This window comes from Perognathus longimembris, chromosome 20, assembly GCF_023159225.1.
Source record: "Perognathus longimembris pacificus isolate PPM17 chromosome 20, ASM2315922v1, whole genome shotgun sequence".
Taxonomy (NCBI): domain Eukaryota; kingdom Metazoa; phylum Chordata; class Mammalia; order Rodentia; family Heteromyidae; genus Perognathus; species Perognathus longimembris.
Genome location: NC_063180.1, coordinates 27,343,536 through 27,356,611, shown reverse-complemented (window position 1 = coordinate 27,356,611; position 13,076 = coordinate 27,343,536). Strand labels below are relative to the sequence as shown.

Sequence of the window (13,076 nt, the reverse complement as noted above, 5' to 3'; positions counted from 1 at the left end):
TTCATCTTGCTCAAGGCTAGCACTCTGCACTTGAGCCACAGTGCCACTTCAGGCCACTTTCTGTATATGTGGTGCTGGGGAATCGAACCCAGGGCTTCATGTATATGAGGCAAGCACTCTTGCCACTAGGCCATATCCCCAGCCCCTGTTTTGGTTTCAATAGTGTGTAAAGCCATTTCGACATTCCTTAAAAAACCTAAGAGATCCACCCTAAATTTTCTATTTATCCCAAAGATTAAAATTCAGTACACGGGAAAGCCAGTTGCACAACCATGTTCATTGCTGCACTATTCACAATATGGTGAAAGGTATGTAAACAGCCAACATGCCCTTCAGGGGATGAATGGATCAAGAAAGCATGGCCTCCAGTGTGGTAGATCACACCTGTAATCCCAGTCATTCAGGAGGCAAAGATCTGAGGATCACGGTTCAGAGCCAACCCAAGTAGAAAAGTCTGTGAGACTCTCATACGGAAGGTAGATCCAACTGAGAAGTATTTGTATAAACATATGCAAGGTCTTATGCACATGGACACCGTCCTATGATCTGAATGGTGGTCTATCCAGGGGAGAAATCAAATGGCATAACCCTTGTGAACAACTAACTTATATTCCAACCAAATCAATATCAGGAAGCTGGTTCTACAGGTACGTGCATGGGGAGGTCAAAGAGGGGCGTAAATAAATGAAGAGAAGAAGCAGGGAGAATTCAGCCATGATATTCAATGCATTCCGTATGAAATTAGGAAAATTGAATGGAGGGGTGAGGTTGGGCAGGATAGGAGACAATGAAGAGAGGGGTGATATCAATCAAGATACAATGTATTCATAAACTGACATATTGACTTGTAAGCCCTTTGTACAAGTACTTGAAGATAATAAACTTTTGATTAAGAAACAACAACAATGACAACAAAAGAAAAAGAATGGGAACAAAACGTCTTTGGAAACATGTGCTATGATTGTGATTTGGCTTTGTCTTTCCCAGAGGGAAGTGAAGGAAACGCTCTTGTGCCAAGTTTTAGGAAATGGCTTTCCAGAAGGCTTCTTGGAAAATTCAACATACAGTGCTTATGTCCAACTCACCACAAAAGTATCCACAGGAGAATGCTATTGCTAGAAGCTCCCTGATCATAAGTAAAGAAACCTCAATTAGGTGCTTGAAATATAGGAAAACATTGGCTTATAATGTGATCCATAAAATATCTTAGCTTTGCACCAACTTTGAACACATTATGATTTTCCTTCAGTGATAAAACTGTTCATGAGTTTTTAGAGACAGCTTTCAACATTAAATCAAGTAGCATCTCCTTTTGCAAATCAGAAATAAATGGGGGAAAATTATGGGAGGCAAATTGCTTGTCTCTATGGAATTCAGTATTTATTTGAGAAAATTTATCTTTATGTATTGCAATATTTAAGTAATTTTGCTAGGCACTAGGTAATAGATACCGAATGACACTCTAAAAAGTGTAAACTATGTGTAAAATCTGGAGGTAGAAAGACAAGGGCCATATGGGAGCAATCGTTCTTGAAACGGACTTGAAGAAAAAAACGGGAGAAATCTAGGCAGAGACATAGAATAGTGTATTCCAGGTTGGAAGGCAGCGTTCTTCTCTGCCTTGCACTCTCATAAATGCTATTTATTTAACCTCTGCCCTGCTAGTCCACACACTATTCCTTGGAGCATGGAAAATAGTGACCTCTCAGTGAACATTACAAAGCAAAGCAGGCTTTCCAGCTTGTGCAATTCCAAGCAGTCAATGTCTCTCTATAAGAAAGCAGGGACTCAACTACTTCACCGGCTTTGTCATCTCCTCATGGGTATCTGAAGCCATGAGAATCTCCTTCTTCATTGTTACTGGCCTTGTTCTTCTTGTGCAACTCTTTCCAGGTAAGAGAGATGTCCTTAGAGAGATAAGGCTGGAAATCCACCTAGAATCTGTATTTCAAGAATGTTTAAAAAAATTATAACTGGTTTTAACAAAATAGGTCACAGGCAAGCCATTGCCAGGTTTTTGTTTTTTTCTGGCTAAGAAATAAAACAGTAAGGTTGCACCCATTTGGGTCACTTTTGACTGGAAGGGGATCTTTAAAATGAGATAAACTAACCCCATCTGTTAGTTTAGGGAAGTAAACGTTTTGCAGCATAAATTAAAGTGTATAGGTTTATGATGAACTTTCTTTCCACTTTGTAGCAGTGGATACCAATCACTTATCTTTAAATTAAAGTTAGGCAAAATGAAGAGATATAAATAAAATTCAGGGCTGGGAATATGGGCTAGGGGCAAGAGTGCTGCCTCCCATATGTGAAGCCCTGTGTTCAATTCCCCAGCACCACATACAGAAAATGGCCTGAAGTGGCGCTGTGACTCAAGTGGTAGAGTGCTAGCCTTGAGCGAAATGAAGCCAGGGACAGTGCTCAGGCCCTGAGTCCAAGCCCCAGGATTGGCCAAAAAAAAAAAAAAAAAAATTCAGACACTAAAATAAAATTCAATTTTATTTTTTCTAAGTGTTTGCATTTCCTTATGAATGGTGCAATATCATTCTTACTGATAGAGGCAAAGAATTCCATTTGTGTAGATGTAACACATTTGCTTGATCCATTCATGTCCTGAGGGGTATCTGGGTTGGTTCCATATTTTAGCAATGACAAATTGTGCTGCAAAGAACATAGCATTGCTGGAAGCTTTAGTGTGGCCTTGTCTGTGATCCTTTGGGTAGATGCCCAAAAGTGTGGCTGGTGGGTCATAGGGGAGCTCTATGTTTAGCTTTATAAGGAACCTCTACAATGCTTTCCAGAGTGGATGAATAAGTTGAGACTCACACCAACAGTGTAGTAGTAGGCTTCCCTTTTGGCCATATCCCCTCCAGCATCTGTTGTTATTAGTGTTCTTGATAATGGCCATTCTCACTGGGGAGAGGTGGAATCTGAATGTTGGTTTGATTTGCATTTCTTTTATGGCCAGTGTTTTTGAGGATTTCTTTGTGTGCCTCTTGGCCATTCTCATTTCCTTTTCAGAAAAGTCTCTCTTGAAGTCTGTAGCCCATTTTGTAAGGGGGGAGTCATTTCTGTGATGATTTCTTTTGGAAGAACTTAATTTTTTTCAGTTTTACATGTATTTTAGATATGAGGCCCTTGTCTGTTGTATGGTCAGTGAAGATTTTCTCTCTTGCAAACTATGTTCTTTGCTGTGCAAAAGCTCTGCATTTTCATGCAATCCTATTTGTCCAAACTTTCTTTGATTTGTTGTGTTTCTGGGCCCATTGTGCCAAGGACCCCAAGTGCTTCTCCTATTCTTTCCTGCAATGCTGTCAGGGTATTTGCTTTTACCTTGAGGTCTTTTGTGAAGAAATTTTAACCTCTTAATAGGTTACTGTGGTACTGTTAATAACTTCCTTTGCAATATCCAGGAAGCATTTTTATTTATTGGTTGGTTACTGATTGATTGGATGACTGATTTAGTGTTGGAATTTGAAACAAGATCCTGATACGTGGTAGGCCCATATCCTAACACTGAATATGCTTGGTCCTATAATTTAATTTTAGTAATTAGTATAATGCATATACAAGAAAATAATCTGAACCTACAGTAGCAAATATTCTTTATGAAGAACAAGAATTTTTCATTGTTTTCCAATTAAATTAATACTGGAAAAAAATGATGCTTCCTCTCAGTAACAATTTTATATATTCAAGGCGTCATTCTGATATCCATTTAAAAACTAGCTCATAGACTAGTTTGTAATAGATACTGATTTAGCAAATGGAAAATTATTGCTTGAAATAACTGACATCAAGTATTACTTCATGTAGGAAACTGAACAACCAAGTTGCCCTTCTTCTTTTATGTACTTCAAATCCTGTATGCATACAAAATTACCTCTTTCTTGTAATTGTATTTGTCTGTGGGCACTAATTAGCTTTAAACTTGAATCTTGACAAAGTTATTTTGTTACAAAACATTCAATATGTTCCAAAAATAATATGAATACCCAATATACACAATGTACATTATACTTATGGCATATTTGTAGCCCACTTGGTTCTATTTATTAATAAAGTAGTTACCAATTGTAAAATAAAATAAAATAAAATTCAAGTCTTTGCCTCTAATTGTTTCAAGTTAATTATCCTATTTTTTTTGCTGGTGAGAAAATAATGGATTCTAAGAGAAAACACATTCAGTAAGTTTTTTTGTTTTTTTGTTTTGTCCAGTCCTGGGCCTTGGACTAAGGGCCTGAGAACTATCCCTGGCTTCTTCCGGCTCAAGGCTAGCACTCTGCCACCTGAGCCACAGCGTCCCTTTTGGTCATTTTCCATATATGTGGTGCTGGGGAATCGAACCAAGAGCTTCATGTGTAGGAGGCAAGCACTCTTGCCACTAGGCCACATTCCCAGCCCACATTCAGTAAGTTTTAAAGGTACGAATATGTACACAATGGAATTTTATGCCTCTATCAGAAAGAATGACATTGCCCCATTTGTAAGTAAATGGAAGGTCTTGGAAATAATTATACTAAGTGAAGTGAGCCAGACCCAAACAAACATGGACTCTATGGTCTCCCTTATTGGGAATAATTAGTACAGGTTTAGGCAAGTCATAGCAGAGCATCACAAGAGCCCAATAGCTATACCCTTATGAACAAATAAGATGAAGCTAAGTGAAATGAACTCCATGTTACGGAAACGATTGTTACATCATAGTTGTAACTACTTTCAACGTCCCATCTGTATCTGTAGCTTCTATTATTGATGATGTTCTCGTATCACCTTCCAGTGGTTGTACCTACACTATCTCTGTAATCTTATCTGAGTTTTTTTGAAACTGTATACTGGTATTAGAAGTAGGAAATAGAAAGGGAATACCAAAATTAAGAGGCAGAGTGTAAAAAGACAAACAACTACAAAAGCAATACTTGCAAAACTGTTTGGGAAAGTGAACTGAACACCTCAGGGGGGGAAAGGGAAAGGGGGAGGAGGAAGCGGGGTATGAGGGACAGGGTAACAAACACTACAAGAAATGCATCCAATGCCTAACGTATGAATCTGTAACCTCTCTGTATATCAGCTTGGTAATAAAAATTTGAAAAAAAAGAGGTATGAATATGTAAAATGATGCAACAATACTCTAATGCAGCATAAATTTCATACAAGATACAAAGCAAAAAGAAAAGTCACAGAAATGGGAGTTTGGTTCAACCTAAGAGTTCCAGAAAGTTGTCCTGAGGAGGGGTATTCACAGTGACCTTTTGAAAGCAAGGACCAAGCACTAAAGGACAGCCAGAGATGTCTGCATGTTTGAAGCCCTCGCTTAAAACATCAGGGACTAAATATCTGTATGTAGTCTCTTTCCACAGATGGTAGACAGTGGCTTAAGGTAAGAGGAAGACATTTGGGACTGCCTTCTCCACCCATTCCTTACAGAAGTACAGATGATGTGGAGAAGTAGATGTTGAATCACATGCTTTCTTCAAACTGAGCAACGTGTGTCTGATAAGAACCCAGTAAGAAGCACCATTGAACCACTCGTTAGGGTCGCCACTGCCCTAATGATCCCAGAGGCTCAGAGCTGGGAATACATCTGATGATCGACAACAGGGCAAACCACCTGAGTTGGAATCTGAATTCTGATCCTCACAAGCTGAACTTTGGACTGCAATTTCCTCTCTAAATGGGAATGATAATATAACCGTGGTGAAGACTAACAGAGCTGTTGATTAGAATAAAGAGGGAAACTAGGGGCTGGGGATATGGCCTAGTGGCAAGAGCGCTTGCCTGGTATACTTGAAGCCCTGGGTTCGATTCCCCAGCACCACCTATACAAAAAATGGCCAGAAGTGGCACTGTGACTCAAGTGGCAGAGTGCTAGCCTTGAGCAAAAAGAAGCCAGGGACAGTGCTCAGGCCCTGAGTCCAAGGCCCAGGACTGGCTAAAAAAAAAAAAAAAAAGAGGGAAACTAACGTGATATGGTAAGGAAACTGAAGTATAGAGGCACTGAAAAGTAAGAGTCAAAAAAAGAAAAGTGAGTTGAATGTGCTGTGTGAGGAACTCCTCACCAAGTCCTGCTGGGGCACAGTCTGATGTCAGCCCTGCGGCCACCCATGACTGTTTGGTAAGGTGCTTGACAGGCTGGCTCAGAAGATGTAGGAAATGACTTTGCAGACAGGATTGGGAAGACTAGCATGAAGTTATTTTTGCTCTGTGTATAAAACTCCAGGAACATAGGGCAACGTGCATGATCTCTCATTTTTCTGCTTGTAATACGAATTGCACAGAATTACCTTTTTCTCTATATCAGACACTAAATTTGGAATTCTTTTTGTTCATCGTGGAGCTTTAACTCTGGGCCTGGGAGATGTCCCTGAGCTTTTCAGCTCAAGGCTATTGCTCTACCAATTGAGCCACAGACTCTCTTCACACTTTTTCTGAGTAGTTTATTGGAGGTAAGAGTCTCACAAACTTTTTCTTCGGACGGCTTTGAACTATGATCTTTAGATTTCAGCCTCCTGAGTAGCTAGGATTACAGGTGTGAGCCAGTGGCACCCAGCTTAGAAATATTTTGTGGTCAGATTGTTTATTCAAGTTAGAAAGTATGCAGCCAGCATAATTGCAAGAATTACTCTATTAGTATAACATAATCATAATTATATCTGTTTGCATATAAAATGCAAGTTTGATATTTGGAGAATGAAAAGTTTTTAATTTTTCCTAATTAACTAGTAAAGATATTGTATTTATTTTACTGGATGTTGGAGCTCAGACCGGTGTATTCAGGTAATAGATACATTCCTGATCTTTTGATGCCTATATGAGAGGAATTCTGATGGGAGACTGGTGATACAGCTTTGCTTCCCTTTCTAGTAACTCATAACCAACTGCTTCCTCCACGCAGCCAGGGAAGGCATGTAGAGAAGACTGAGCTGTATGAAAATGGATGGGCGCAGTGAAGCAGAATGCCTTACCTTCGAAGTCAGGACTGGGGGCTGCCGATCTGAGCTGACACCCTTTTGCTGTAAGAAAAGAGTGTGCTTCAAGAACTAGGCACTTGCTGCAAGAGCAAAACAGAAGATGCTCCACAATGCTGGTGATGCCCGGGAGCAAAGCTCTCTGGATCTTCTCTTGCACCTCAGAAATTTGAGCTGTTTAATGTTATGTTGATTCAGATTATAATGTTAGATGGAAATACCCTTCCTTGGCCACCAGCTTCTCCTGGATGGAAATTGTGATCAGATTTGTTTTTGTGTCTCTTAAGCACATACCTGTTCATTACTTTATTGATTGATAAGCGGAGAAAAATAGATAAAAAGGCAGAGGACAGAAGAGTTAGATGGGTATTTGGGCACTGAGTTCTACAGCTGTAGCCCTAGCTTTAAACAGAGGTTTGCCTTCAAACTTTTCTGCCAAGATTCTGGTGTCTGTGAAAGGAAGAGGTTGACCTACATAACTAACGGACTCTCTGCTAGACACTAACTTGTACTGCTCCAAAAGTAACCCTGCCATGTCAACCAATCTCTCTTTCTCCCTCACCCTCTACTTAGAATATCTTCCATCTCCAGTATGATCTATAATGTCAACTTTCACCAAGAAAGAGCGCCTATCAAATCTCAAGTTGGTTACATAATGAGTAACCTGATAAACCCACTCTGGTCACTTGCAGTAAATATGTATCAATTCATGGCTTACTCAAGCAGCAGTGTGCCCCAAAGGCATAGAATTCAACCTCCTCACCACAGGTAATCTGATGAAAAATGTCAGGCAGGCACTGTGTTAGTTATCCTCATATTCCGTCTTCAAGGTTTTAGTCTTATGTTCTCAGTACATGTCTAAACATAGTGTTCTGGAAGCAGATAGAATGGAGGGCAAAGGTGAATATCTGCATGAGGAAATTGCTTCAAATTGAGAAGAAACAGACACCTACAACACCCCTGTCATAGTGCAATGATTCTTGCCTTATCGGGGCCATACCAAACTGGAACTTGTTCTTTGCCCAACTTGCCTAGCCTTGGAGTCCCTGTTTCCAAACACAGCACAGTGTCTTACCCAGACCATTGTCATCACAAGAGACCTGCTTCTCCTGCAAGGGCATGAGTTCTCAGCTCTGCTGCGAGGAACTCCTTTCCAGCCCTGCTTGGTTAAACTGGCTTCCTGTAGACTCCTAAAGAAACCTGAAGAAAACCCATTTCGGGAATATAACAATCTATGTGATGTTTTGAAATTTTTAAATATGTCTTCAAAGATTACATTAGCACTGGTCTGACTTTATGGCAATAAACTTTGTCTTCTTTTTGTGTGTGCTGAAGTCAGTCAGAGCCTAGGCTCGGTCCTTTAGCTTTGTCACTCAGGGCTGAGACAGGGCTCCAGTTCTGGCTTGTTGCCAGTGAATTGGAGACAGGGCAGGAGCCAAGGTACTATCCACCCGTGGGAAATTCCCGAGGGCTCCATCTGCATGCAGGGGCCCAGGCAGCCATGTTTTCTGTGATGACTTGGCATGTGACTTTTACACATAGAGAAATGTGCACACACTTACAGTGTAATTTTATTAGCCTTTTGCATTGGTTGCCCTGAACCACCTGTGCCTCCCTGGAATACAATCAGCCTGGCCGGGGAGTGCCAGTCAACATGATGGTGCCATGCCACAGAATTCCACTGGGCAGAGGAGAGAAGCTGAGGAATTTTAAGGGATTAGATTGAGAGATTATAACACTATTAATGATGCTTTAAGCAAACCTGTAGCCATTTTCTTCATTACTTATTCTACAACACCTTTTGTGGATCCAAATGGACAGGAGAAATGTAGAATGAGTGCCACCTACTGTCAACAGAGTAGAAGTAATTCTAGGTTCAAAAGAGACCCAGACAACGCATCCATGTAAATAAAACCAGAGAGCTGCAGAGAGGCTCAGATATCTTGAAACTATGAGTTATCTATATGCTCTAAAATTTGCTTTGGATTTTTTTTTTTGGACACTCTAAAAGTGAAATGTGACAACTCTAAAAGCGAAATGCATTTTGGAACAGAACTATGTGTTCTGGAACTGCAATAGAATACATCATTCAAAACAAATGTCTTTTTTTTTTCCTTTTTGGCCAGTCCTGGGGCTTTAACTCAGGGCCTGAGCACTGTCCCTGGCTTCTTTTGCTCAAGGCTAGCACTCTACCACTTGAGCCACAGCAACACTTCTGGCTTTTTCAATACATGTGGTGCTGAGGAACCGAAACCAGGGCTTCATGTGTACGAGGAAAGCACTCTACCACTAGGTCATATTCTCAGCCCAGATATTGTCTTTTGCAGAAAACCTTAGTTGACATTTTTATGGTATCCAAATAGGTGATTGAAAAAAAGGTGGAGTAATCTAAATTCAAGCATTAGGTAAAGAGTAAAAAGACAAAATCCTCACCAGTAGTCAACAAACTACTTTAAAAACTAGAATTCTGTGCCAGAGGCTGGAAGAGGAAAACTTAGAATTCTAGTTTCCATGTGCGATGGGTCAATTCCCTATGAACTAATAAGAGGCAAGGCCTTCTTGAAGATTTGGCCTTGAGTAAACTTTCAATTTCCATTTGGGGAGGGGTGCTTGAACTCTGGGCCGGGGCGCTGTTCCTAGCTCTTCAACTCAATGCTAGTGCTGTGCCGCTGGGGCCACAATGCCACTTCCAGTTTCCTTGTGGCTAGTTGGAGATAAGAGTCTCACGGACATTCCTACTTGGGCTGGCTTTGAACCTTGATCCTCAGATCTCAGCCTCCTGAATAGGTAGGATGACAGGTGTGAGCCAGTGGTGTACAGCTGATTTTTAGATTTCTACATGATAGCCTAAATGTTTGCAGATTTTCTGATGCTTAGCAAATTCTTTTTTCTTTTGATACATAACGAGGCTTGAACTAAGGGCTTTGGCACTGTCCCTTGAGCTCTTTTGCTCCAAGGCTCTTACTCTACCAATGTGAACCACTGCCCAATTTGGAGGTTTTCAGTGATTTAATGGAGATAAGTCTCATGGACTTTCCTGCCTGCGATGTGTTTGAACTTTTATCCTCATATCTCAGCTTCTTAAGCTAGGATTATGGGCTAGGAATGTGGCTCGGCGGTAGATTGTTTATGTAGCATGCACACAGCACTGGAGTCGATCCCTCAGCACCACATAAACAGAAAAAGCCAGAAGTGGCTCAGTGGCTCAAACCGTAGAGTACTAGCCTTGAGCACAAAGAAGTTTAAGGACAGTGCTCAGGCCCTGAGTTCAAGCCAGAGGACCAGGCAAATAAATAAGGAAGCTAGGATTACAAGTGTGAGTCACTGGCACCCAACACAAAATTGATCCCTTTCACGTGATTGTTGTCTCCAACACAAGTGCATTCATTATACTGCAGCTGAAACCAGGGACTTCTAATAGAGTACCTGTAATTCACAAGAACGTTTATTTATTTATTTACTTATATTTTGCCAGGGCTGGGCCTTGGACTCAGGGCCTAAGCACTGTCCCTGGCATCCTTTTTCTCAAGGCAAGTACTCTGCCTCTTGAGCCACAGTGCCACTTCTGGCCTTGTTCTGTATATGTGGTGCTGGGGAATGGAACCCAGGGCTTCAAGGATAGGAGGCAAGCACTCTTGACACTAGCCATAATCCCAGCCCCTCAGAAGAACATTTAAAGAAGACCCAGACAAAGTCAGCTTCTGGGAAAGGTACTTGGTTACATCCAGTGAACTTTTGTAAATTCAGGGGTCCTGTTCATCTACCCACAGGGAGCATGGATTGTTCTGTCGCAGTCTAGTGCACAACCCAGTGAAGTGGCAGCTTGCTGAGTGAGTCTGAGGAGTACTTGAGCACAACTCCCATCACCTCCTGAGTGTCAGAGTTTGGGAGAATATGAGCTTTAACTAAGAATGGAGAGCCCAGCCACCACTCCAAACTCACTAACTCCTCCAATGCCACATTGAGAGATTGGTGGCCACTTCTTCTGAGACATCACCCCCGCTGCCCCCACCTCACCCCCTTGATCTATTCCCTTCTCTACCACCAGACCCTACGTGTTCATCAGCAAGGCACCCACTGCTAATTGCTTTCCTCCTGTTGTAAACCTTTTTCACCTTGGTGTTGATGTCCATCACTGTAATAAAAATTCAGTACACAGACAGTTTAAGCGACAAAGGATTTACTTTGATTCATTATTTCAAAGGATTCTGTTCTTCGTTCCTGAGACCCATGCACTGGACACAACATGACCACAGTGGGAAAATGGAGCAGAGAATTGCCATACCTCCTAGCAGCCAGGAAGGAGGCTGAGGGAGACAATGAAAATGACAGAGAGAAGGGAAAGGGAGCAGAGGGAGAAGAATGAATAGGGGAGGGAGGAGAAGGGAGATTAGAAGAGATTCCTGAGAGAGCCTTCAAGGACATACCCAAAATGACCTGTTTCCTCCCCCCCAGAAGTCTACAAGTATTCCACAACAGCCCAGTCCACTGGGGACAAAGTCTTAAAATCAAAAGTATACTGGGAATATTACACTATCAAAACACAAAAACATGAATATATTCTATTAAACAAATTAAAAACACACTAGATACGCAGGCACATGTAAAAAGTTTTTGAAAATGCTCAGTATCTTGACATTAGGTCAATTAATTCTAATTTTAAAAATATATGTGCACCTTAGAGCAAAGTATAATGCTATTTAATATAATTTCTAAGTACCATCTGTTACTTGTAAAGATATGCTCATCAATAACCTGAATATAGGTAATTTGAGAAGTGTTATGCTAAGTCACGAGAAGATCACCAAGAAGACCACTGAGAGCCAGATGTCCCGAAATGCAAAAGCAAAGCTTTATTCAGGCAATCTGCATGTTGGGCCTCGCCCTACTCACAGACACAGTGGAGGTTAGGAGGAAGCCCCAAGCTGTGATTGCACAGAGCTTATAAAGGCAAAACCCAAAAATTACAGTAATCACGTGTTCAAGCAAGCAAGATTAGGACACAGGTACAAATCTGATTGGCTCAGGGCTGGAGGCATTCTGGGGGCAGTTAGAGTTAAGCATTCCCAGGCGTTTAGAGTTGTTGACCGGCTGGGTCCTCATAAGCTTCTCCTCGGTTTGCTCATAGTTTAAACAGACAACAAAATGGGGGCTGCCTGAAAATGGGGTTTACTTTCACTCTTCAGAGCACACTTTTTCCACATTATTGAAAATATGACACCAGTGACTACTTACATAAAATTGGTAAACTCTTTCATTAAGGAGGTTCTCATTTTGTTTCTTTTCTTCTGTTGATTCCTTGGGCTTGAGTTCAGGGTTTGTGTGTTGGGCCTGAGATTCTTTACTCAAGTCTAGCACTCTACCCATGAGCCATCATTTCCACAGCTGACTTTGGGGCAGTCAGTAAGAGTCTCATAGACTTCCTGCCTGGGCTGGCTTCAAAAAATAATCTTCTGTTCTCAGACTCCTGACAAGCTGGGATTACATATCTGAGACACTCCGTCCAGGCACTTTTGATGTAAATGATATATGTTTCCATATAGTTTATGTAAGTTATCTCAGGGCTATCATGATGATTTGACTTATAGGAGCTCCCACCATTACTCTCCCCAATGGAGATGTTTAAGTACAAACATCAGGAGTATTGTGAGGGCCTGACCAACAGACATGGTAACACCAAGTACTGAGGAGGACCGAGGAGCCCCAAATGCCTTAGGCTGCATACCCAGGCACTCACCTTTGACATAGTCATGCCATTCCTAGACACTTGGGAAGAAGACAAAACCCTGTGCTGTGTTTCTCAGCACACTGGGGGATTTCTGCTAACGTGAAGAAGTTGGAAATTATCTCAGTGAAAAGGATATTGAAGGAAAGTATGGCCCAAAGCATGGGCTCAATATCTTCTCACCTATCAAGGAGTTCAGATCCAATGTTCTGGTTTAAACTTCATGATAAAAAGTAGAACAAAATAAAAGTCAGATCTTCTCAAACTAGTGTCTCAATTATTTGAAATCTGTATTCCTAATTCTATCTGCAAATTAGGTTCTGTCTGGTTGACCTTTAGTTTTGATTGCATGTCATCCAAATCTACATGTGATGATTCCTCTT

The 13,076-nt window shown here is 41.2% G+C and overlaps 1 protein-coding gene across 1 annotated transcript in view; it reads right to left on the bottom strand.

The window, feature by feature from the left end:
• The window catches only part of LOC125368165 (zinc finger protein 345-like), a gene marked incomplete at its 3' end in the record, with an annotated part of 104,606 nt that extends 93,505 nt beyond the window's left edge, over positions 1 to 11,101 (bottom strand). Inside the window, exon 1 of the mRNA XM_048369021.1 lies at positions 11,024 to 11,101. Within this exon, the coding sequence (XP_048224978.1) occupies positions 11,024 to 11,101 (78 nt within the window). The remainder of the gene's footprint in view (positions 1 to 11,023) is intronic.
• Positions 11,102 to 13,076: the final 1,975 nt, after the last annotated feature.